The 27,399-nt window shown below is 43.3% G+C and overlaps 1 protein-coding gene across 5 annotated transcripts in view; it reads right to left on the bottom strand.

Annotated features, from left to right (window-relative positions):
• PGAP1 (post-GPI attachment to proteins inositol deacylase 1) overlaps positions 1–27,399 on the bottom strand; it is a 764,579-nt gene that overhangs the window by 149,359 nt on the left and 587,821 nt on the right. For all 5 annotated transcript variants that reach the window (XM_069225850.1, XM_069225846.1, XM_069225848.1 and 2 more), the window contains 2 exons: positions 14,005–14,202; positions 10,806–10,941 (listed from right to left, as the gene is read on the bottom strand). In XM_069225850.1, the coding sequence (XP_069081951.1) occupies positions 10,806–10,941; positions 14,005–14,202 (334 nt within the window). The remainder of the gene's footprint in view (positions 1–10,805; positions 10,942–14,004; positions 14,203–27,399) is intronic.

Genomic DNA, 27,399 nt, shown 5'->3' with positions numbered 1-27,399 from the left:
TAATTTTTTCTGGGAGCCTAGTGCGCTGAAACTTGTTAAGTCTCTACTCTCAGGCACTCTATTCTGGCTGAAACAAACATTAGAAATGTCCAGTGTTGTACTGTATATTTTACGCACTATATTGTTCATTAGTGCTGTGCTATGTGCGTTTTGTATACCATAAGTGCGTGTATGACTGGTTAGGTGTTGCTTTCATCTCCAGATGCTCTAGATGACTCCGGCGAACTATTGTGACCTCTGCTGCTCGGTCTAGCAGTGCTAGAGCCCACCTCTTGTTCTTCAAGAGAACCCTCTGCCTGAGTGGTATGTCGAACTGCGACTGCTGCCACTTTTTTCTTTTTAAATTGTGGTTTTTGTTGGGCGGGTTTCTGTTCCTTTTGAACAGCAACCTCAGAAGAGCGTTGTGATTCCTGTCTCGGTTTCACGTGCTCCGTTCTTCGCTCTGATCGCCCACCTCTCTCATTTCTTTTTTCCGATGAGTCCAGAAAGGAACGAGATTGGCGTGTATCAGTATATTGAAATCTATCAGGTGTTTTTATATTATCTCAGTTTCTGAGAATATATCTATTCTGCGGGGTCTCTATACGTGGAGATTATCCCCTTTCTTTTTTAGGAGTTTGTTGTTTTTCATCCCAGCGTTTCTTATTACCCTCAGGTGCTTGCTTGGGAATTTTTTTATTTTATTTACCCTGAAATTGTGGTTTGGATGGTCTGGCCCTAAACTGTCTCGACCAATGCTAGAATAGGTCTATGCAATTATTTTAGGCAGCTCTCGTTCCTGATCCTGTTGCAGAACGTCACGGATCCGCATGCGCACTGCAAGTGCGACCGTTTCCTCTTTAAGGTTACTTAAAATGATTGAGGATACTGTGCCAAAATTGCCCATCAATTGCATCCCCAAATCTAAGGCCGGGGCAGCCCCATACTCATCTTGTATTTGTTTCAACACCTCTGGTAGATTGGCAAGTGTTGGTGTACCGTGTGCGGTTGTATAGAGTGCAGCAAATACCGTGCCCCAGGTATTACAGTTACCTACTGTAGGGACCATCCCAAAAGGCAAGCACATCATTAATATTCTATGTTTATCCTGAGGTCCCGTATGGGGAAATACTGCCTCCAGCGCATTATTCTTTTGTGATAACTAAAACGGAGTTTCCTCCCGTTTGGCGGGTACTTTACCCATTATTGAATGTACAGTCGCAGGATTTATACCTGGCGTTGCTGCATGTGGATGTGCTGGAGCAGCACGTGCTGGGTTTGTATTTAATGTTTGCATTACAAATTGTACTAATCTTCTATAGATCACTATTAATTCAGTATATAAACGCGAACTTCAACCACCGCTAAATTTGTAATTTCAGGATGTGGTGTATAGGTGGCCAACAAAGGCCAGGTAGGACCATTGTTACTTAGAGGACCTAACCTTACTGGTAATATTGTGTGGGGTAGGGCGCCATCAAGCAAATTGTTATGTTCTTGATAAGATAAAGGTATTTCTAAATATGCGTATGCTCTGTATTGTCCAGGTGCTTTTGCAAGTGTATAATGATGAAATGTATTTGTGTTCCCATCAACTGCTGGAAATGTGACCCAAGTATAGAAAGGTTCTGTTTATTAGCTGCATGGGCATCCATCACGAATGTGACTGGACCCCCCTGGGGCGTTAGGCCATTTGCTAATAAATGTGTAGAGGTTGTCTCATATTAACCGCTATCTGTACCTGCTGTGGATTCGCCATTATAGACAGACTATCAGTTCAGAGAAGGCACACCAAATAGGGCTTTCCTTTTAAAGTTCAAGCTTGAACAACCTCCAGCTTCAGGTAGGATAGCCTACGTAGCTGGGGTGGAAATCCTCAGTACCAAGACGTCTCCATATACGGTATTGAGGCGTCATTATATATAATGAGACAGAGATACTCCGGAGGACCCGAAAAGTAGAGCCTGACCAAACGTTGGCGGCGCCATGTCACGTAGGCTCTCATTATTCTAATGAGACTACTGGATTTTGAGAGACAGAATCGCCCACGGCGTGGGAGACTGAGTCTAACCCACTGCGGGTGACACCTGTCACTCCAATCCGGGTTTGCTCTGGCTAACTAGCAGTGCCTCATCTCTACCTAAGGATGGGGATGACTGGGCAGCCGAGCGTATGACATCCTTGGCTTCTCAGGGAAGTCGTGGTCACTCAGGTCTCATCCGGATCAACCCCCATACCTGAGCAAAGGCCTGCGGTCTGCATTAGCATTGGTAGCGAAGCATTCAGCAATCGGCATACAGTCGTTGTTCACTGGCTGGAATCTCCCTCTAACATGTAAGGGACAAGGAAATGCTTTTATAATAACACAGCTAATGTTCTGAGAAAATCTACCTACGTAAGGATGTGTATTTTCTATGAATGTTGGAGACTAAGGGGGTCATTTTGACCCCGGCGGTCATGGACCGCCGGGGCCAGGGTTGGCAGGAGCACCGCCAACAGGCTGGCGGTGCCCCGCAGGGCATTCTGACCGCGGCGGTTTGGCCGCGGTCAGAAGTGGAAAACCAGCGGTCTCCCGCCGGTTTTCCGCTGCCCAAAAGAATCCTCCATGGCGGCGCAGCTCGCTGCGCCGCCATGGGGATTCTGACACCCCATACCGCCATCCTGTTCCTGGCGGCTCTGCCACCAGGAACAGGATGGCGGTATGGGGTGTCTTGGGGCCCCTGGGGGCCCCTGCAGTGCCCATGCCAATGGCATGGGCACTGCAGGGGCCCCCATAAGAGGGCCCCACAAAGAATTTCAGTGTCTGCTCAGCAGACACTGAAATTCGCGACGGGTGCAACTGCACCCGTCGCACCTTCCCACTCCGCCGGCTCCATTCGGAGCCGGCGTCCTCGTGGGAAGGTTGTTTTCCACTGGGCTGGCGGGCGGCCTTTTGGCGGTCGCCCGCCAGCCCAGTGGAAAACCCAGAATCACTGCAGCGGTCTTACAACCGCGGTGCGGTATTCTGGAGGGGGGAACTCTGGCGGGCGGCCTCCGCCGCCCGCCAGAGTTAGAATCACCCCCTAAATTTCTACCACGTTCACCGGCAATGTACCGTGCTGTAGCCTTGGAAGAAGCACAGAGTGATCAAGAATGTCTTGTTTGAGAACAGAGTGCTGGCCTAGTCAAAAACAGTTAGATAGACGAAAATAAAACAAGACCGTAAAAATGGTTATTGTAATAAGCTGAATAAAATTTATCTAGGTTAAAGAGCACAGCAGCCTAGTGTGTTAAAATAACGTGCATGGAGCTATAACTAAAATGGCTACACAACACCACTAGACTCTGCATGGTGTACTTCTTTTTAGTGTACCATATAGATAGACAGCTTCCTACAAAGCCCCCACTTTTGTTCTTTTCCCACGGATGCACAGTCATTTTCTACTCTTGATGATCACCACTAGAGCCAGAGCCCAGGGAAAATAACAATCAATGATCACTTTGATTCCCTAAGCTCCTGAGCACCCACCTCTTCTTCCTACATGCAAATTCACTTGTTTAATCCCCTCTTATACTTAAGACCCTGAAGCTACCATCCCAGCAGCAACCCAGTACTATACAAACACTCAGAATACATACATATTATGCTGAGTTGCACTAACACAAAGGTATTTGATGAAGGATTTCAGTGCTGAGTTGCATTCAAAATTAACACATCCCTTCCAGAAAATTGGAATTATTTGTTCAATTAGTTGTAGGGATACCATTCTATTTTTTACATATCGTACGGATGGACATGCTCAGTTGCTCAGGATACCAGACTCTCCATGTCCAGTCCAAAGCCACAAGAGTGGCTTGTTCCTGGTCATTCCTGATCTTCTTGGGTACTTCTGGCAGGAGTGGTATGGGCAGAAAGGGGTGCAGGAGGCCTGAGCTCCACTCTAAACGAAAACAGCCTCTGAGTGAGAGCTGCCGTGGAAACTCCAGCGTGCAAAACTGCTGACATTGCACGTTCTCGGCGGTGGCGAACAGATTTAACCAAGGCTTTTCCCATTGCTGAAAGAGATCTTGTGCCACCTCTGGGTGGAAACACCATTTATGATCCACTAGGCATTGACTGTTGAGTTTGTCTGCCCTGGCCTGTAGAGAGTCCGCCATGTGTTGAACCACCAGGAAAATGCCCTGTTGTCCCAGCCAAGTTCAGACACACAAGTGCTCTTGACAAAGGGTCCACAACCCCACCCCGCCCTGTTTGTTTCAGTACGACATGGAGATGGTGTTATCCGTGAACATCTATAGTAGCCCTCCTTTGATGGAGGGTAGAAAGGCTTTCAATGCCAGTTGGATCAGTCAGAGCTCCAACATGTCGATTTGGAGTCCTGCTTCCACTGGAGACCAGAGCCCTCTGATCTCCACCTCTCTCAAATGGCCACCTCATCCCAGGAGTAACACATCTGTCACTACTGTGAGATCTGGTTGGGGAAGGGAAAGGGGTCTGCCTCTGACCCAATCGCGGTTCGTTAGTCACCACTGAAGGTCTTTCACAGTTACCTCCATGGTCTGGACCATGTTGGAGAAATTCCCCATATGCCCCCCCCACAGGAACCTCAAGTCCCACTGCAGAGCCTGCATATGCCAGTGGCATGTGTCACTAGCAGAATGCAGGTGGCCATGAGGCCCAGCAGCCTCAAAGTCTCATTGAAATCCAGGATAGAGGCTGAAACATCAGTATCATAGCATGAATATCCTGGACTCGTCATTCGGGAGGATATGCCCGAAACTGCACCATGTCCAGACTAGCTTTGACGAATGGAGGCGTGTCAAAGGGAGTCAGGTGTGACTTTGGCACATTGACACTGAAACCCAGCGAATGCTGAAGGTCCACCGAAGTCTGTCGATGAAACCGCTCTGCCTGGTGAATCAGTTGTGTTGAGTCCACATCATATTGTGAACTTTGCTGCATCTCTCCCATCAGCAACAGCCTGAGAGAGTAAGGTCCAGGCATCCTCAGGGACCTGTGGACCTGTGGTAGCCCTTGCGCAACCGTGTCCGACAGAGTGTGGGAGTAAGGGCCCAAAAGACATGCGGAGTTCACAGACTGCAATGCAAGGCTGGCAGAATAAAATAACCTCTTCCTCAATTAGTCTAGCCTTTTGGATCCCCTATCTAATGGAGAGGGGCGCATTGAGGGCGAGTATGGCTTGGGAAAGGGGCTGCGCTTTGGAATGTTGAGGCTTGGACCAGCAAGCTCTTCAGCGTGGCATGCTGGGTGGTGAAGTTTAGGTCTCCTGGGCGGGGCAGTGGCAGCGGGCCACTGTACTATTCAGGAGAGGCTCTGTGTTGGGTTTGGACCAAGTCCCCAAAAGAACACCAGTAAGGACGTCATTGAACAGGAATAGGGGTTCTGATGAGGAAAGTCCTGGTTGGAGCACCTCTCTCAAGATGTTAGCCTTGACTGTCACCGAGAGCAACTGAAGTTCAAGGACCTCAGCTGCCCTTCGTACCACCATTGCTTATGAAGCTCACTCGTCCATAGCCACGGTAGGGGGAGAAAGCAGACCACTATCTGGAGAAGTATCCAGTCCACTGACTTCACCCAAGTCCTCACACCAGTCCATAGCAGGGTCTTCTCTGTAGGGCTGGTACTCTGCAGGATCCAGTAACCCCTCCCAATCCTCCCTGAAGCCTAGCCCACGGGAATAGGGCTCAGATTCCGAACTAGGACATAAGGTTCCTGCTGGTGCCAGATGCAGAGTCGTGCAACACCTCTCTGGCCCCATGTCAGAGTCGGGGATCACAACAGGGGTTGGCACTGCTAGTGGGCGCCGGCGGAACCAGGATCAAAGACATCAGGACCAGCACTGGGGATGGTCGAGTTGGTACAACAGGCACCTGTCTGGATCCAAAAATGGATCCCTGGAGTCCACAGGAGGACAGACTGAAGCCGCCAGCGCGGAACCAGGTGGGGCCTCCCCCCACCCAAAAATGAGGGCCATTGCCTCATAAAACTCCTTCAGTTGGGCGGTGTCGCTCTGGCTCCTGGAAAGCAGAAGAGACACAGAGTTGGCCCAGGTGTGTGTTCCGAAGAACCAGGCCTTGAATGTTGACGCTCCTTCATCTCATAGGCTGATGGACGAGGCAAATTCAAAGACCACTTCAACTTATTGCTTTTCTTCTTGTGCCTCAACTTACTTGATCATCCCCAAGGGCTTGGAATGGGGCGATGACAACTTTAGGTTCCGCGACCGGTCTTGGGACCTTCCTCTTGACCTGGACCTCAATTGCACAGAGTCACATGGCCGCCTGCCATGAGCTTTAGGGACTGCTTCCTCAAAGCCTTCGGGTGCATGGCGCCGAATTCGGAGCATGACTGAGTCGTGGCCGTGCTCCAGGCACCACAGGCAGACAGGATGGGGGTCCGTCACCGACATCAGTCGATGACAGGCTCCACAGGGCTTGAATCCTATCTTTCTAGATGATATCCTACAAACCAGGAGGAAATCCTCACAGAATTCTCAGCAAAAGTTCAAAAAAACCCAGTCAAAAATGGACAGAGGGGTAGCTCTTCTCCAGATGAGCTCTGGTTGGGGTGGAAAGAAAAGAGCTGACATTGGTGTGCCTGGTTGGCACCTTTATAGGTACCTTAACGTAATTCAGATGCGTACTATGCCGACAATGCATGCAGAGCTGATCAACGTCACCTGACGGCACTCAGGGGTACCTCTCACGAAAATCTTCTGGATCTAGACTGATGCCTGGAAAATTCAAAGGTAAGGAATCAGCAGCTAGAAGTATATATCAGATAAGCCTTGTTGAAGGATAGGAAGGCCTCAGTCAATGTTTGCCCCAGTTCAAGTTAAGACATTATTTTTTAACCTCCAAAATTGAGAGCTGCAGGTCAAGTACTTTGGCTTCCCTTCGCATCACCATAGCGTGGGACTCTTCTATGGCTGAAGAGGTATTGAGGCCACTTGCCTCCTGCAAGTCCTCGTACCAATTATCTCAGCAAACTCATCATCCGGGTTATAATCATGATCACAGTCAGTCTCATAAAGGGAATGGAGAGAGAATGGAGAGGGAAGTCAAGTGGAGCCTCTGGCAAATTTAGGCACCATATCGCCTGAGGTCGTACCAGCGTCGAATCAGCACAGAAGAGGAGATTTTTACCGAGCATTATTTCGAATAAGGAACAACAAGCACTAGGAGACCTGAAGAACAATATGGATAGTATCATCAAAGAGGTTGACAAAGGGGGAAAAGCTGTGACTCTACATGTGGATGACTATATTAAAGAAGCAACCAGACAACTACAGGACAGTACCTGTTATCTGAAACTTCCACACTCTCCCACCAAAGAAATCTATTTGGAACTCAAAAATAAATTGGAACATTGGTATAACCAACAACTACTAACCTTTGAGGAAAAACAGCATTATACATTGAACACCCCACAATGGCCCCATTTAATGTACTTCCCAAACAACAGGGTCCTCCCCCCCCCCCCAACTTAGAATGTCAAATCGAAGCTGGAATCAACTCTGTTTGCTCACAGGTGGGGAAATACATTGATAAGCAACTACAACAATATATGAAAGACCTCCCCCATACATCAGGGATATAAAGGAAATACTGAGCAAATTGGACAATGTGGATTGGCAGCCTAACTACATCTAGGTCACCACTGATGTTGTCAGTCTGTATACTTCCATCAAACACGAACATGGCATTGCAGCAATTAACAAAGCACTTTCTATGCAATCAGTACATTATCTCAGCTCACAGAATATGATTCTTTACCTTCTGTGATTCCTCCTCATCCATAATATACTCCATTTCAATAAGAAGTATTTTATACAAACAGAACAGACTGTGATAGGAGCCAAATTAGCTCCACCACATGTGTTTCTTTGCATGAGAGAGGTGGAGAAATTCTGGATCTGGGATGATGAATTCAAGGAGTATACAACCCACATCATATACTGGGTTTGTCAAATACACAAAATATCATTGACATAGCTATTGATGTTATCTTTGCAACAGACCCTACAGGGCTTGAAACCTGTTTATCTAGGGGGTGACATCCCTTGCACACTGCAGAAGAAATTAGATGAAAATTGAGATAAATGTCTTAGAGAGACAAGAGGGAGCTCCGGGTCCATATCTGGAGGCATGGAAAGGAACTGATGTCATTTCAGGCATAGAGCCGTAAGGTGCCACCTTCCAATGCACAGAGGCACAGCTGAAAATTTTCCAGATCCAGTCTGACACTATGGGAATATTGAAAAGGTTAGGAATCTGCAGCTTGAAGTCTCTATCAGTAGGAGTGATTTCAAGAATTTCATTTTTCTAATCGTCCTATTCTGTAACCCATGTTAATGCTTAGAATAAAATACCTTTTGTTTGAAACTCTACTAAATGTCACTCTTGCCTGCCAAGTACATGTTAAATACAGGTAAACCCAGAAATGTGAATTTCAGAGCACAGATAGAGCAATATTTGAAAAGAGCCATCTCCATTTCATTAATAGCTACTATAAGAAAATGTCATGAATGCAAAGAAAAGAAAGGAGTAGTAAATAAGGTGACTCAGAGCTAGAGAAAAGCATACGGGATTCAGAAGTGTTGATCCTAATAAAATAATAGCGCTTTCTAACACGTTCTAAGAAGGCACTCTCAAATTTCGCAGCTAGGCCAAAAACGGGACATGAGGCTGAGCTCTAGCCAATTTGAGCATTCATAGCATGTACCTACAATATAGCCCTTCTTCCCCAATTTCAATGGAAATGTTGAAAGGTGTATGAATCTGAGTTATTTATCTGTGTTCTTCTATTAATATCAGACCAAAACGAGATTGTTTCCTGCTTTGTGAGCAAGACTAGAGTATCTAGTGTTTCTTTAAAAGGAGTCAGACAGGGAAAGAACACACCTTAGCTAAACATGTTGCTATTTTGAAAAACACATGCACTTAAAATGTATCCTTTTAATGAAATATTCCTACATTACATCCACTAAGTTTACAAACTGGTACAAGAAGTTCCACAGGGGACACCGACCCTGCAAAGGCTTCACGAATATAATTAGGTCAGTATGTTAGACTGGGGTCCCTGGTACAAATATTTTTCAATGTTGAACTTGGTTCCTTACAGCTTTATCTGGTTCTAGGAAGCGACCTTTGGAAGACAGACACCAAGTGCTGCACAAGAAAGATGTAGCTCTCACTAAGATAAGGGCATTGGTTTGTTCAGTGTTTAGCTTAAGTGGATTCAGGCCAACCCAAGATGCAAATGAGGCTAAGCAATCTTGACAATTACTTTAAGTGATTGTCCCATCAGAGTCCAGAGGGACATGAGTCAGGTGTCATTCATGTAGCAACACACATCTAGGCAAAAAAAAGTGAATGGCCAGAGGGCATACATACACATTCAACGAGCAGAGCTGAGAGATGTACAGTGGTGAGCCTCTGCCACAAGATAGCTAGAATCCAACTATTCAATAAACAGGAGATCCAGGAGGGGCAAATACTGTATGAATCGTGTGTATTCCACTCAGGACACCACAAAAGTCCACTAAGCATGATTACCATAATCTATATTGTTGTGTTTATGATGGAAAGCTAAAATAGTGCATCTACAGGGAAAACAGACAAAACAAAAAAAAAGCGATACAATGAATATAATGTTATATATTCATTGTTTCTCTATCATAGTATGAGAAAGAAACATCAACAATGATAGACTTCAAGGAAACTCCACTTAACTTAGGTACTATGAAGCCCAACACGATTTGTTATAAACATTACTGACTATGCAAGATCATTGTATGAAGATCTGTTTAAAAAAAAAATGTCTTTCTTCTTCACATATATAGTCAGGACAGACCACTCTTTATAGGGCATATTAAAAGACCAATAAAGAATTAACGTTCAATAGTCACACAATTGTAGTCTTACCTGATACAAGTGTAAAGCTGTCCCAAACGCACTGAATACCATACACATACTAAGCCTCCAGCGAGTGAAGCAAGACAAAATTAAATTGTATCTCTGTTAACCCACTGAATTGTCAGAGACTGTACACATTTATATTTAGTTGATGAGAAAATTTCTGATGCAGGGGACACATGAATGTCCTATTAAAAGTGAGAGACTGAGTACTGTGAAGGCCACATGAATATTGATAGAAAGATACGTTTAGACAAGGGATGAATAAATTCAAGTTTGATGCCAAGTTGTTCTGCAAGGTTTTATTGTGATTCATGTAGCTAATATCATTATTCTTGCTACAAGCTCAGCTTGTCACAATGTGCTGACATTTTCAAGACTTTTAAAATAATATCTCCGTAAACTGTTGTGCTCTTGGTTTCCTGATGGATTGAGAACCAGCAATTCTGGATTATATGTATTTGTAGCTGTACTAAATCAAACAAGGATATCTAAGCCAGGTCACCTTTAATATCACACAAAGATTGCCTTTTAGGAATAAGCTCTTCATTAAAATGTGCACATCGTCCCGCATCAGGTGTCTTTAAGTGTTTGTCAATAGCATGGTATAGATATAGGCTGGAGGAGTAGTAACTACTTGGTTTTGTATTAGAATCAGTGGGGGCAATTTTAACCACTCTGCTGTGACTTATTCTCGTAGTGCTTCTGACTTTCAGGAATACTACAAGATTAAGTCATGCTTACTCATATACCAATATTTGTGAATCAGGCCCAGGGTCTTGATTGTACTTCTGAATATGGTGGGAGTATTTGTTCCAGAATTGGAGAGGGAGTATGGCTAATTTTCTTGGTCCGTAAAACAACAGTATATATGTCAGTACAATTTTGGTTTCTAAATGTGACATTACCTTAATCATGTACTGAAGACTTACGATGAGCAGTGCAAATGCCCCACAGGTGGTCAAACTAATAAAAGCTAAGAATGTGGAAAAACCCAATCTTTGAGGCGTAATCATTCTGTTGTCTTCATAAAGTTTTGTGGGTCTGCAGGAAAAAAAAGCCAAAGTTAGTGCTATTAAAAGGTATCACTTTTTATTCTGTCTAAAGAAAAACTAGCAAAAATGTCAACATCTTCCTATTAAAATAAAGAATTTTTTAAAGAGGAAATCATGATCATACAACATTCCCAAGATAAAATAATCTGACAGTATGAATTAAGACTATTTTCATTTGTAATCTGTTCGGTCAATATAATTTGCATTGTTAAAAATTAAGAGTCTGTGGGTAGGAAAAACTCTGAATTGACCCATTGATTGTTATCTATAATAGACTGCATTCAAGTGCAGAACATGAAAGTGATCTCAATGAAAAATCTCCTTGATGTTAACTTCCAGCTTGTATCCCTGTTGATCACCTAGGTGCACAATGGTAAGGTTTGTAATTTGCAGCGTATACTTAATGTCACTATTTTTTTTTCAGTTCTCTCTACAGTTCAGCGTATGAGTTCTGAGGCAGCCACAAGACATCATATCGATGCTAAAATAGCCCCTAATGTAAACAAAGTGCTTCCTATATTGTGTCATAAGTAAAAGTGGAAAAGTATGAACTACAGCATATTGTGTAAATTGAACAGAATTTGAGGCAGAAATGACGGTGTGGCTCCTATATGGTACTCGGTCACTGCATGACAAATTCCCAGTTGAAGGCTTGATAGAACAGTTTATGTTTTAGGAGTGTTTAAAAAAAAAGGAATATGAATGTGCGATAAAATCATGATTTACAGTAACCCAAAGTCTGGGTCTCTCGACTCCGAGGGAACTGACTCGTGTTTCTGTCTCATGAATATGTATTGCCAGTCAGTATGGAAATTGGTGAAACAGATCGTTCGAGCCAGAATGTAATGAAGTGAGAAATACTATCACTTACCTTGTTCCAGTGTGTTTTTTTTGGGAGAAATAACTGACCCTAAATTCCATGTGGTAGGACCGAATGGCTGTTACGGCTGTAAAGTGTTTTGTTTCTCATAATAAAGTCAGCCGAGCTGCCTGATTCTGCACTGTTAGTAGACTTCCAATCAGAGCTGTGGCGAAGACCAGTAAAAAAAGTGACTACAGTAATCCACTCTTGCAGTAACTAAGGCTCAAGTAAGGTCCACTCTCTGGTTAGTTTATAGAAGTGGTACCATATTTCCAGAATTGGATTACTGACAATTATGTTTGGGGACATCGTTAGGCATGAATCACAGATTACACACTATCTTATTTATTTTGCTTTATCAAGGCTGATTGAAACCCAATATTTGGGAAAGTAAGAAGGAAAAGCTTTATTTTTAACATTACCCAAAGCCAAACTCTCACAAGCAAAGGTTACGATTATGCATTATCAAGGGAGAGATGGAAATGTGGATTTTCAGCATACAAAGGAAATTGCTCTTTAATTAACTATGCCAGTGAGCAGAAAGATGAATCATAGGTTACAAGAAATGAATCTGCTGGTCTCCAGGATTCAGCAGAACCAATCATAATTTATGGGAGATTCAATGTGGAGGAAGGGCTGGTTCAACTTAATTATTGCAGTACCTGAGATTCCCATAAATTTTCTCAGCTCTTGTAGAAAAATGTCATTGTTTACTGCGCCACATGTTGCAGAAGGTTGAATAGCACCAATGTAGCAAACATTTCTAATTTTAAGACAGGGGCGAGATCCTCTTGGATATTTGCTACTGCTGGTTCTACTGCCTTCATTGGTCTCAGACATGAGTGATAGTCCCAGAACAAACCATGATATTTTACACACTCTGTATTTATCTGGTTACTTCCCTACGTATGATTTAGCCGAGGAAAAGATTAACAGAGATGGACCTTCAGTAGAGTTGTATCTTGGGGTAGGATACAGGTTACATCAGCAGGGGGTACATCTACAAGTTTCAGAGCGTCTGGTGCTACACAGCTGAGGTGGGATACATTCATGAGATTCACAGGATCACACTAAGCGAACACTACATGATGCATTACACTAATCATGACTATTACCAAATGAGTTTTTATTATTTATAGCTTTCTTGCCACATCCAACAGGTTTGAAGTGAAGTTGGAGAGGAATGAGTGAAGCTTTCCGAATTACAGTAGAGCTGAAGAATATCAAGAGTTTCTTATAGTATGGTTGAGGTATCCAAGGGAATATATTCCAGGTTGTTTGTATTAGACAATTCACAGAAAATGCTATGTCGATCAGTTGATCGCTTTCCTCAAACAAGTAGGTAATGTATTTTGTGTTCTTTTAACTACTCCATAGTATGCCTTCCTATGTATCATTTAATTGTTTTGCCTAGATTGTTTTTGAACTGTTGTCAGTATTGTTACACATTTTAACCAATTATTTTTAAGCTGTTCTGTTTGTTTGATACAATGAAGGAGATTTTACTTGTCTATAAACCTACTTCTGCTCCAGGGGCATCATCATTCAACTCGAGCATTGGCCTCAACCATACGCAAACTACTGAGCAGTTTTAGCATATGTATGTATGACTATACAGCTAACACTTTTTAATAGAAAAGCCATGAACAGTCGTAGGAAGAGGTTAAGGTAAATCCAGTACCTGAGCGGTAGCAGCAGATGCAGTTGATGGTACATTCATATGCGGATACTGATACAAAATTAGCACCAATGTTTTAAACAGAGGGTTGCGGACTGCAGGGAAGTTTAGCTCTCTTTACTCACTTGAGAAATTACATCCGCATTTAATTCTAGAACACTAAAATCCCTGAAATCATGGTTCCCATTTGTAGGTACATCATTTCTATAGATTTATGAAAAGATGTTTGTGCTGTTAAACACGCTGTAGACATTTCTGAAAATGGGTATCATTTATTTAACAACTGATCATCCTGCTTTTCTTTCACATTGAAAGCCGTAATAAAAGTAGAATTCCTTTTAAAAAGTGAATAAAAACAATCGCTTCAGGTATTTGTCAGCCTTAAGAGTTTCTAGACATTTTCATAGTTCACTGTTACTAAATTTCTCAAATAAACTCTAATTTTAAAAGAAACGAATTATAAACAAGCATTTTTAAACCAGAAATATAGCATTGTGGCATTTTCTATTTACCTTTTCAGAGCTATCCACAAGTAGGAGAGACATCGTAGAGAAAAATTAAACAATATTCCACACCAGTAGGCAACGCTTATCCCAAAGAAAAACAGAATTAAGGACACAAGTGGAAACCACACACCCTGAGCACTCTGAATAACCGTGTCAAGGGTCCACAGAGGCAAGCTGTACCATGTAGCTTTAAACCAGCCATACCTGTAAAAAAAAAAAAAAACAACAAAGTTGCATCGTCTTTTTTGGTATAAATCAAATACACGAAATTGAAAGTTCAAGCAAATGGCTACAATGTGTGCAAAATAAAGCTAGGACCGGCGACCCACTGAACAGTCACATTCATTTATGTTTTCTAGATATCCAAACCGAGCACGCAGCTAATTAATTTCATTATGGAATATGTGTTTGTAATTCTAAAAGTTACTACATGCTTCTTCTGTTCCATAACTCCACAGTCTCAGTTCAAACAAGCATTGTCAATGTAAAAAAATCTGGCCTTGGCCCCACAGTCTTTGGCCAATGTTTGTTTCCCAGGCTATACTTTATTATTAGTTGACCATTCCAACAAAGTAACATATCAGCAAACTGCAAATAGTAAATTAACAGAAATCTATAACAAAAAACATTCTAAGTTGGAGTCTGTGTGTGTTCATGCATGCCCTTGCAAGGACGGTCATCTTGGGTTTTCAAGATGTCTGCTTAACAGTGCACATATATGACAGGCGTCTATCTTAAAATAATTTTTTCCTAAGTAAAACAAAAACCGTTTCAAGATGGCCTTTTGTGCACATATATATGCACAGATATAAGCATCCACCACTGAGCGCTTTAAACAAATACTTTAACAGTAAAAAATGTGAAAGCCCATTCAAAGATGCCTGGTCACAGAATATGCCTAACAGAGGCACAAAGCTTAACTTGTGTAGAGCGTACAGCTATTTGGGAGATACGCATAATGTACAGGAGCCAGCCATGGTGATGTCCTTAGACACCAAAACGGCATTTGCCACCCTAAGTGAAAGTATATATTCGGAGTCCTTGAGGGGATGGGGCCGGGGCCCCAATTTGGGAAGTCGGTAGAGCTCCAATATAAGACACCGATGGCCAATGTACGAGTGAACGAAACTCTGTTAGGGCCATTTAAATTAAAAAGGAGGGACTAGACGTGGGTGTCTGCTTTCACCCTTGATATTTGTGCTGGAGTTGGAGCCCCTGGCAGTATGGGTCAAATTAAACCCACTGATATGAGGTCTTGGATGGGAGAACACATGGGATGAAAGAATATCGCTATTTGCTGATAATGTCTTGCTTTATGTGGCACAGTCCGAATTAACTATCCCCGGAACCCTCCATGTCTTTGAAATGTTTGGGAGGTGGTCCAAGGACACAATAATTTGGGGCAACTCTGTACTGAGAATGTCGATGAACTGCCCACTACAGGCTTCGATGCAGAGTTGCCAAAAACTTCGGAATTTACATTAATAGGGACATAGATACTTTTCTTGACCATAACTTGTACACTCAGCCAGATCAACTTAGAAGTGACTTCTATCACTGGAGGGTTCTGCCAGTCTCGCTGATGGGTCCAGCTGCCATGTTTCAAATGATTTCCCTGTCCAAGGTCTTGCATGCTTTATAGAACAGTCCGTCTAATATACCTGAAAACTTCTTCAAGAAACTGGAGACTCGAGTTCGATTATTGTTGTGGCACAGGAAGCTGCCTTGCATTGCCTTTATGAAACCGACATGAGGGGTGTATGCTGGCGGTATAGCACTTCCAGACATTAAAAAATACTATTAGGCCACACAGCTGGCAATCATTAATGACTAGGTGTTTGCACAACAGGACGAGCCTCCAAACAACAGACATGCAATCGACAGACAGACTTGCAGTGTGAAGTAGAGGCTACTCATCACTACTATACAGAAATAGAGTTCCAGTAACACTACCGGTTCACACCAAAACAGTAGTGTTAGCGGGGAAGGACGTTATGAAATCTTTAGGCTGGAGGGGACTACTCAATGGAGAGACACTCCTATGGGATAGTGACACCCTTCCAGAACTGAGCAACTTTAAGGGATTCTTGAGGTGGGATTTTATAGGCATCAGTAAATTGGGAGATATTATCATCAGGGGACGAAACAGTATCCCTAGACAGTTTCTGTCAAGAATATCAACTGGTGGATTCTAAGACCTTTAAATAAATACAGACTAATTATGCCTTAGCAATTCATATCAAACAGGTGTAGGTAAATGCCCTTTTTGACATGGTCACCCCCACATTTTGCCCTAGAACTGATGCTCTTTGCCTGATGGTGCACTAGGTCCCTGCTAACCAGGCCCCCAGTGCCAGTGCTCTTTCCCTTAAAACAAGGTAATGTCTAATTGTAACCCTATTAGCAAGGACTTTAGCACCCCCGTAAGTCACTAGTAAATGGTACCTCTGGTACCCAGGGCATGGGCACTAAAGAGGGTCCCTAAGGGCTGCAGCATGTATTATGCAATCCTAAGGGTCCGACATTCAAACACATGCAGACTGCCATTGCAGAATGCGTGAAATGGTGCAAGCCATTTTGAAAACACATTTCATACCCCTCGTGTGCAATGCCAATGCCTACTGCATATGATATATGTAAGTCACCCCCTACAGCAGGCCTTAGAGCCCTAAGGCAGGGTGCATTGTATTATATGTGAGGGCACACCTGCATAGGCACATAGGCCCCTGTAATTCTAGGTTCCTTTTCTATACATTGCAAGTGTTCAGGAGGCCATTGTAGGGACATGGTCATTAAGAGTTACCCAGCTACATAATGGCTTCACTGAAAATACTGGTGTTTGGTAGAAAAGAATAAACCTATACTGATGCCAGTATCAGATATATTATGACATGCACCTAGAGGGCACCTTAGAGGTGCCCTCTGAAAACCTATTAGTTTCAGTGTGCTGACTGACTGGTATCGACTGGCCTGCCACAAAAGATGAGTTTCTGACCAGAAACAATGCCTGCCCTGGGGGAAGGTGATCACACCTCCTCCAGCAGGATGGCTAGCGATTTAGCATATCAGCCAGAGGCTTCAAAGCCCCTTCCGCCCTTGTTATATGACCCTGGCTTCCCCTAGTCCTAGGGAATGCACCCCCTGCTTTAAGGTCCATTTGGCACGAGAGCAGGCTGGAAATTAGATATTTAGGAGGCGTGTTGCACTTCTAGGCTAGTCACACCCCTAAGGTGGGCTACCTGAAATGGACACTCAAGGAAGGGTTTCACCATCTTGTTTTTGAGTAAACTGGGAACTCTGAGTCAGGAATATGCCCACTCTCCGCAGGAAGTGGTCACTTAGGGGGTGTAATCACCCCAGAGGTAAATAGCCCTTTGGCTACTACTCTGCACTCCCCTAAACATCCCTAAATTCAGTATTTAGGGGTCCAGTGACAACAGGACTTCAGATTTGTCTACTGGGAACCAAAAGAATGATAATGAAGAGCCGTAGTCGGGAGAAATTATGTCCTGAACGAAATCCTGCCCAGCTGTTTGCACCACGACAATCATAACGACCGACTCGTGCAGAAGCTGAACAGCCTCCCCAAACTCTTGGAGGACTGTTCTACCCTTCAACAACCAAGCAGCATCTCCCTTGGAATGGAGGAGCCATCCCCTGCGTCTGCAGACACCACAGCACCGATCTGGTACTTTGTCCTGCTGGCCATCGGGCTCACCAAGGAAGCAACTCACTAGGAATAGGTTGCAATGAGTCCAGGAAGTCAGATCCATCACTTTCACCAAGTGTTGAGATGTTGACCCCTCCGGGAGCCTCTCAGCACCAATACCCTGGGAGCCCTTGCAACTATCAAAGCTTGTTGCATGCCAATTTAGGACACAGCCGATACCAGCCTGCCTTCGAGGGACGTCAGGATTCATGAGTACTTTGATGAGAGTGGCCCTGCTGCCCTGTTTTTTCTCCCTCTCCAGGTCACCAAAGTTAAGTGAGAGCCTCTAACTCCAGCGACCAGCCGGATAAAATATCTCTGCACCCGAGACCACCTGTGTTCCAGAGACCCTCAACAGCCGAGCCCTTCCTCTTCCCTCCCCAGGTTCTGCTGGACTTGTCCCCAAGACCCCACGTGCAGAGTTTCTTTTTTAGGTACCCTGCCATTGACTTTAATGTGTAGCGCTCAAGGCTACCAACACGACCTGCACCTCTGCACCGGGACTCACCCGGGCAGGTAAAACCGAACTGCTGATGGTTTTTTAGACATTGGCCCCTAAGCACCTTAAGTCCCAAAAGGCACCCTCAAGAAATGCTCGCAATTATATGTTTCTCCAGTAGGATAACATTACCGTGTTCGAGGCTCATGCCTCAAATCTGACAGCTCTGCTAATTTTACTGTTTTCTTGTAAAATCTATAATGTCTAAAGCAGTGGTTGCCAACCTTTTGACTCCTGAGGACTCCCACTGAATGACTACTGAAAGCAGGGGACCCTCAAGCAATTTGTATGATTTAAATGCACAAACAAGTATACACCAAACAAATATTCGAATTACTAAAGACATAATTCTTTTATATTAAAAAAATAAGCAAAAATCAAAGAAATGTAATGGGAAAGTTGGTGCTGCATCACGGCAACTAACTTTCCAATGTTTAGTTTTATTTAGGAAAGCTGAATCCTCAGGTCAGATTTTACATTTCCCAAGTGATTTCTGATTTAATTTTTTTAGGTACATAAGATAGGAGAAAGCTTTTTCACATAAATACGTGGTGGGGAAAGGAAGTAAAACCATAAGGGCCTCTCATCTCTCCATAATCTCTCTGTCACATGTAATTCATTTGTTTTTATATCACCTCTCATACCAGTGTAGGGTGTCGGAGTCCATTACAGGGGACTACAAGGTGTAGGATTCACATGTCATCCATACTAGTAGGCATTTTCTAAGAGTGCTTGGTCTGGAGAAGCACAAACTCAGGATTTAGAACACAACACAGCTGTTAGAGTTGACTTTAATAATAGAAATGCATTTCTACGCAAGCAAACCTTTTTTAGCAGCATAATGATAATGAAAGACTGGGTTAAAAACATAACTTTCTAATTTGGACCATGCAGTTTGCATGCAGCTCTTTGATGGCAGTTTTTAGCTCACTGTGCTAGATTACGATTGTAATTTATGAGCTGCACAATAACAAAATAACCTCTATGACAAAAGCAGTAACCCACTGTGCTAGGCACATAAAATACTGTTCTTTGCGTGATATATGTTCTTTGTAGCAGGCAAATTAACCATCTGCGCTATCTTAGGTAAGTCAAAACTGCCACTAGACAAAACTCCCATCTCTCTCCAGCAGGTACATTAATCACCAGAGTTATCTTGACACTTTATTTTTGCCAGAAAGCTGCTTGATGTACAAGGAACTTTGCAGTGCTTTTAAAACTGCTGCACAAATTAAGTAATAAATATTAAAAAAAACTTGCATGTGTTTCTTTCAAGAGGCCCCAGCTGGAGAAGTGCCTTCCTGCCTGCCCTGGCCTGCGGACCCCCTAGGAATGTGGCGCAGATCCCTGGGGGGCTGCGGACCACAGATAGGGAACCTCTGGTCTAAAGTATTTACCCAATATCAATGATCTTGGTGTCTGAATATACATAAAAATCTGTGTTATTTTCCTAAATTGGTCTCAGAATTATTTTAGTGTGTGTCTCTTATTTATTGACTCTGTGGGTACAACAAATGCTCAGCACTCCCCTCTGATAAGCTGATGGTGTTTCTTTCACATTTTATGGTCTTGTCCCGAAATACAGCAACTTTGGGAACAGGTAAAGGAATATGAGATACAAGTCATTGGGTGATAAACTTTTTTTCCCCTAAAGTGATTGTATTAAATAATTGGGGGAGGAGAGGGGGCCAGGAAACCCAAATATGCAAAGCTATGGATAGTCACTGAATTAAACGTTTCCAAACTTACTATAGCCAGGAACTTGGCGGTGAGAGAGACATCTGATCTGAAAACTATGCTTTGTTTCTTTTAAAAAAAACAAACTTTTTTCTTTTATTGTTTGATTTATTAACTTTTGCAAGGGCCCACAGCTCCTTACACACTGTTGCCCAACCACTCTTTGCCACTAGCAGTAAGCTGCATCCCGCGTAAGCACTGATGTGATCAGCCACAATTTTGTTAAAAAATATATTTTTATTGGTTATAAACACAGAAATACAACACATTACCAATGGTGCTCTGGTATGGAGAGTAATCAACGTGGTAAATTCAGCATACCACATGAAGACATAAACTTCCTCTATTCCCTAACTTCCACCCTTATACGGTCTGAGGCTAAGTACATTTTAAATAGTTACATGCATTCTCCTATAAGGCTGCCCACAATTGCCCCCCTCACCCCCCCTTAGGATCTTAGAGCATCCTCTGCCTGCATAGAACTGTTTTTCTGCCAGCATGTACCAGTCTATGTTGTTTTGCAAGATTTGAGTTTGAAGGACCATTGGGTACTCATCTGTTACAAACGGATATTGCACCAGAGAGCATCACTGGTGAACCCATTCGACTGGTTGGCTATAGGCCAGACAGCTGTGAGTTTAAGACCAGAAGGACTATGGGAAAACTGTATGTGGCGGAGGAAGGACCTTCAGTGTTGGGACGGATGGATGGATCAAAGAGCTCTAGACATAATTTTGGACCCTAATCGCCCAGAGCAGGTGCTAGTGGTTGGCAGCAGAGTGGTAACTGGGAAAATATTTTTAGAATAATCCTTATGAGGAATCCCCTCAATTTAAAGTACATAAAATGAGATATCTACTTTGGACGGTAAGCGGGGAGGTGAATGTGGAGATTGAGATTTTACTGGAAACAGTTGAGGAACCAGAGTGGATTTCCCCCTTAGTCATGGCAAGGAAATCCAATGGGAAGATTTGTTTATGTGTGGACCTCAGGTACCTGAATGAAAACATTATGGAGAGGTTTCCATTGCCAAATGTTGGCCATGACAGCGGGAATGGAATGTTTTTCATCTGTAGACGTATGCTCAGTCTAGCACCAGGTTTGTTTGCACCTTGACAGTAAGGCGCTAACTGCATTTCTAACACCCACAGGATGTTACAGGTTTGCAAGAATGCCGTTTGGATTAGCTTCCACAGCTGTAATTTTTCAGAAACGTATGCACACCCTGTTTAATGGATCTGAAGGAACAGTATTTTTTCACGACAACATACTAGTGATGGGAGAGGGGAGGAATCAACACAATCGCCTTTTGAGAAGGCTGTTAACTAAGTTACAGGGAAATGGGTTGTCAGCAGAGCTTTCTAAATGAAGGTTTGGGGATCAAATGTTGAACTATTTAGGACATGTGGTAAGCAAGGATAGCATAAAACCAAAGGGAGAGTTGTTGAGTGCTATATGGGTCGCAACAGTACCAAATAGGAAGGATGATTACAGTCCTAGTAGAATTTTATTCCAAATTTGTAAAAAATGTTTCAGAAAAAACTTTTGGAATGAGACTAATGCTGAAGAACAAGAGCAAGTTTGACTAGTCAGAGAAAATGCAGGAAGAATTTGATTTGATCAAAAAGGAGATAGGTACGGTGAATGCTCCCCATGGTTTGACCCTATCAATAAGTGCATGATCACCAACGATGCAAGCTGTAAAGGAATTGAAGCAGTATTGCGAGATAAGTGTGGCAATTAACTGACTGTGGCTGTTGCGTCTAGAACATTGTCTCCAGCAGAGGAACATTACTAGGTGGTAGAAAGCGAGACATTAGCTGTGGTGTAGGGTCTTCAGCATTTTAGGAACTTTGTGTGGGGTTTCAATGTATTATTCAGATGCGATCATAAACCTCTTGTAAAACTGTTATTCACTGAAGGGTTGTTAATGGCTACCCAGAGGATTGCCAGGTTATACAAATGACATATGGATTATAACAACAAGTTTCTGTATCTACCTGGTATAAATAACAAAGCAACTGACTGCTTAAGTCAATTGCCCCTGCCGCTGTGTGAGGTTCCAGAGGATAATGGGAGGAGTTGAGTGTGGCTTGAACAGACGGGGAAGAAAAACTTGCAATGACTACGAGGAATGGGGTGAAGTGATAAGCAAATACATTACTTTGGAAAGAGTGAAATGATATGTAGTGGAAGGCTGGCCGGAGAAGAAATTGATTGAGGAAGAGCGAGTTGTGGGAGGTTTGCGGGGAATTATCTGTGTTGGGTGAATATCTGATGAGGTGAGAGAATCGTACAACCACAGAGTTTGAGAAGTAAACTAGCGGAGCTGTGTCATCTAATTGTTAGTATCAAAGGCCACTTCTTATGGGTGAGAGGAGGTTCAAGGAGGAGTGAGAGGCATTGGACTGTTTCAGAGTAGTACTGGGGGCAGTTACCTGGCTTGATCTTCTCTAAACATTTTGCACAGAACTGCTCTTTTAAAACTGAAAAAGCACTTCCTCCCAAATCAATACTATGCTGGTATCCTGGCCATACCAATGTAAGAAAGGGATGTTTCTCCTTGCCACAAAACTGGTTGTTCTACATTTCTTTTGTTCACTGGCCCTAAAAGGTCATTCCTTACTGAAACTGAAAGTGAGCTCCAAGAGGAAAGTCAAGGATCAAAGGAATATTCCACCTCATTTACATACAGCACCACAAGGGACCCTAGGATATACAACACAGATGTGAACTTTCATGGAGGAGTAAGGGCAGTGGGATAATATAAGCGGGTCCAATCAGTTTTGCTCTAGCAGACCAGTAACCTTCCAACCCTTTCATGTCACACTGCGGGGCCCGCAGGATGCAAGCCTGACTACAGTTTTAGATATCACCCAACTGAAGTATTTCTACATTTGAGACCCTTCTGCACCAGGACAGCAGGGCACCAACAAGACTTTGAAATTAGCCAATCTCAGCCCAAGGAGAGTATAATCCATCTCAATCTTTAAAAGGTTGCATGTGCCACCAACTGTCATTGTTGTTCCAGTTGTAATCATGTTCTTTAGGGGTAAATTTAGAGTTGTTGACATATCCTTGTCTTGAAAAGGTGCTGCTTATGTCACAAATTGGATTAATGGGCTAGTTTTACTGTGATTATGCTCTTTTAGGGCAAACACTCACATTGCCATTCTGGCTTGGTTTGCACAATGCAGCACAAATCCATCCACGTGACATTTTTCTACCTTACACAAATGCACACAAAAAATCACTTTGGACACAATGTCCCACAAGCAAAAATGTACACTGTACAAGGCCATTGTGCAGCTATTTGCTTATAAGCCAGTGTGCATACACTATATCCAAGAGAACACATTAGATAGAACCATAGGCACACAGCCAACACACCTCAGGTACTCCATATAGTTGGGTATCCCGATGCTTGCCAAAGTACCAACAATTATACTAACCAAACAAGATAACAAACAGACCAACATTAGTCAAAACAATGCATACACTGCCAACATAGCTCGAAGGAACCATATAGTTGAATCTTTCTTAGCTCACAATTCTTGACTCTTCATACAGTACCATACCACTCTATGACAATATAAAAAACACTCTAGTCAGAATGAAATGGATACCCTAGACCCTAACAGATGCCATGCTGTCAATTGCTTCAGAAACATATGTCAAGCCAAACAATGCACATAGCAGTCCCTAGAAGACATGCACCCAAATTGGTAAAGACCTCCACCTAGTGCTTAATTTGAGCTTGTTGTTTCCAGTGTTGGGCACCAGCTCTTATTTTTCAGGGCCAGCTCTTATTTTTCTGTCTCAAGTGTTTACTGCAAGAAAAAGACACATATGGGAAAGACGGAGGAAGAGAAAAACAAAAAAAGTCACAAAGGGAGAAAGCAGAAAGCTGAAAGAGTGAGCTGAAGAGGCGGTGAGTGGCTGTAAATGTATTAAAGAGGCCCAAGATGGCTTTAGGATTGCGCTGCCTCAGTATTGCATGTTTGCACATTTAATTGCAAGAGCCGTGTGTTTAAGAAGAGGGCTTTGGGCACTGGCACGTTTTAATTTACAAATTACGCGCTGCCTCCACCTACACACACCAAAAACACAAAACTGTACAACATACATAGAACCAAACGTGCAAAAAGAAGCATATTAACTTAATCCACACAACTAAGGATCCAACTCAAATAATCACAAAACAGACTCCAGTTTGTAACACATTCCTTGAGACAATGTGAAATAGCCAAGCTCTGACAGCAATAGCATGTCATACTAATAATAATATTGTGCTCTATATTTCTCTGTAGCATAAAAACATCAAATTATTCTACGGTGGAACATGTATGGTGATATTTTCACCCACAAATTTACATTTTGCATAACGTTTCAGTGCACAATGGCATTGCAGAGGAGAAGAATAACTAGGGGCTCATTAAAAAAATAAACTCAACCAGGAGGCAACTGCACATCCAGTAAATGCAGACAGCAACTAGTGCAGTATTTAACAAGGATTTAATTATGGCACCATTCCAATTTAGCCACCTCCAAATGGGTAATAATGTGTGTAAGGAAATGCCTGTTTTTGCATGTTCACCGCCACAATTTTGGACTGATGCTGCTGGTTTTTCGGCTTTGAGACTGCACTGACCAGAACTCAGTGCCAGTATTCTAATCCATTACAAAGTATATATTCTGTTGTCTGCTCCAATTTGCAGAGACTGCCTTATTATAAGTCTCTAGTATGTGGTCCCTAGGGCAAGTAAGGGACAGTCATTGTGCTATCCTGTGTATGACAAAGTATGGAATGGCTCCCAGCCTGGCACTGCAGACTGGAAGGGTAGTTTTAAAATTCCTAGTTCGACTTTGCCATTTAACTCAATGGCAAAGCCCCCACTTTCCTTAACAATATATGTAAGTCTCCCTTAAGAAAGGCCTACCAAGCCCTAAGGCAAAGAGCTGTATATTTTTAAGGACATGTATTTTTCTTATATGCCCTACCAGCAAAATTTACAAATTGACGTTTTTGCTGTGGAAGAGTTAGTAGCACCAGTGGCTAGCACAGAGTTACTGGCTGACCACTCAGCCCAGCTAACTCTTGAATAGGACTAACAAAATGGGTACTTCAAGATATCAGTAGCACCAGTGGCTAGCACAGAGTTACTGGCTGACCACTCAGCCCAGCTAACTCTTGAATAGGACTAACAAAATGGGTACTTCAAGATATCAAATTATTTGTATCATTAAACACGACCTGATGCCCAAGTCAAATATACTGTCACTTTTATGGAAAAGCAACTTTTAGAAAGTTGTCACTCTGCAGCCCAGTTTGTATAGGGCTTCACACGGTCACTGACCACCAGACAGTCTTCTGCCCTCGTAGGGAGTGGTGTGAATAACGTCCTGGCTCAGCAACAATAGCAGCCTGCTACAGAAGGAGGTATTTTCACCCTCTTCCAGGAAGCCACCTCAGGATGTTGGCCCAAAAGGTGACCTTCAAAGGAGAAAACCCCCTTTGGTGGGCAAATGGTGATTACACTTCTGAAGGGTTGCCTCGTGGATCAGGGTGCCAGGCTGGCGGTGGGAACAGAGAGGGGAGATCAGTGCCCAAAGCGGTTTTCCCAATGACGTGTAGCCCACAGGTAGCCACTACCAAGCTCCTAACATCCAGGAAAGGGTTCATACATCTTGGGACTGGGTAGAGCAGTGCACTCCTGGATTGTTAGATGTCACACATAGCCAGAAGCCGTCACAGGGCAGGAAGGATCCTGGTAGCCCATTGGCTAGTGAATACATCATCTCATCAGGACACTTTCTGAGCATAAACATGGCACTCCTGGCCCTCTGAGCCTCAGATCACTACAGATTGGAGAAAGGACTGAAGAAGGACTGTCCTAGTGACCTCTGGACTTGGCCAAGAGAGGCTGTACCGTCTGCATGACCGCACCTTGGGCTAGCAAACAAAGGACTGTGCCTGTGGCTTCTGTCTTGAGCAAAAGTCGCTCCCAACCCCCAGTCCAAAGAAGTGACTCCAAGGGTCAGTCAGTTGACCCACTGAAACCAGCACCAAGGCCATCAAAGCTGAACTAGTCCAACTCAGCAAATCAGTAGCCATTTCTGGAGACTCGCCAATAACCGCGGCTGGGCACCCCAAGACACTGATCCTCGAAAGCCAAACGTTGCACCCAAACCTGTCAGACCCAGGAGTGTCATCTGAGTTCAGATTGGTCACCCAAGAGGGACACCAGCCTTCACCAAAGGATATCGCTGGGGCCACTGTGGACGGAGAGTGGTAGTCCAGCAGCAACTGGACTTCTTCTGCTCAAAACGTTCTCCAAGGGACCCCAACCTCTGTGGCCAAAGTAGCCCCACCTGACTTGTGGACCAAGGCATAACTGCAAGGACATCCTTGTCAACTGCACAGCATTCACAGTATCCTTGAGCATCCTCTATCTCCTGCATCCTCAGCATCAGGACCAGGAAATTCTATGGAGGTCGGGATGTAAAGTCAACAACTGAACTGGATAACACTTTGGTGATCAGGTAATTGTTCAAATACTCCTTATTGCATCCCTGACCTTCTTCCTGTTGGATTTGGTCACCCTAGTAGGGCCAGAGTACCCGAACAAAACTCTTACACATTTTTCAAAAGTTTCCAAAATGTACAGATACCAATGCTTGTTTGCGGTTGTGCTTAAAAGGTATGGAGATTTATATTTCCTTTGAAACTCAATATCTCTGGAACCCTCTGGTGGTTTTTGTCCATCTTGGACTCTATACATTCTTTAGACCTGTCAGCTCTTGGCATGGTTTTCCCAGTCTTTTTGTTTCTGACCAGTTTTTGAACCTGTGCTGAATTTCGTTTTTGATGACTTTAGGATTCTGAGCCCTTTACCACTGCTGACCAGTGCTAAAATGCAAGTGCTCTATTTCTAAACTGTATTGGTTTATCAATGACTGGCATATCCAATTTACTAGTAAGTCCCTAGTATAGTGCACCATGTGTGCCCAAGGGCCTATAACTCAAATGCTATTAGTGGGTCTGGTCTGCAACACTGATTGTGTCACCCACACAAGCAGCACTGTAAAAGCCACTGCAGTGTCTGTGGGGGCAGTTTTAAACTGCCATTTTGACCTGGCAAATGCACCCACTTGACAGGCCCAAACCTTCCCTTTTACTACATGTAAGTCACCCATCAAGTAGGCCCAAGGCAGTCCCATGCCCAGGAAACAATGTATTCAAAAGGCAGGGCATCTACTGGTATGTTTTACATATCCGGATAGTGAAATACTGCAAAATTAGTTTTTTACTATTGGAAGGCCTATCTCTCCCAAAGGGTAACATTGAGATTGCCTTGAAATATATTTTAAGTCTAATTTACAATTGAGAGCAGATAGGGATATGGAGTTTGGGGTCTCTGAACTCACAATTTAAAAATACATCTTTTGGTGAAAT

Source organism: Pleurodeles waltl, chromosome 3_1, assembly GCF_031143425.1.
Source record: "Pleurodeles waltl isolate 20211129_DDA chromosome 3_1, aPleWal1.hap1.20221129, whole genome shotgun sequence".
NCBI lineage: Eukaryota > Metazoa > Chordata > Amphibia > Caudata > Salamandridae > Pleurodeles > Pleurodeles waltl.
This window is presented reverse-complemented; position numbering and strand designations above follow the sequence as displayed.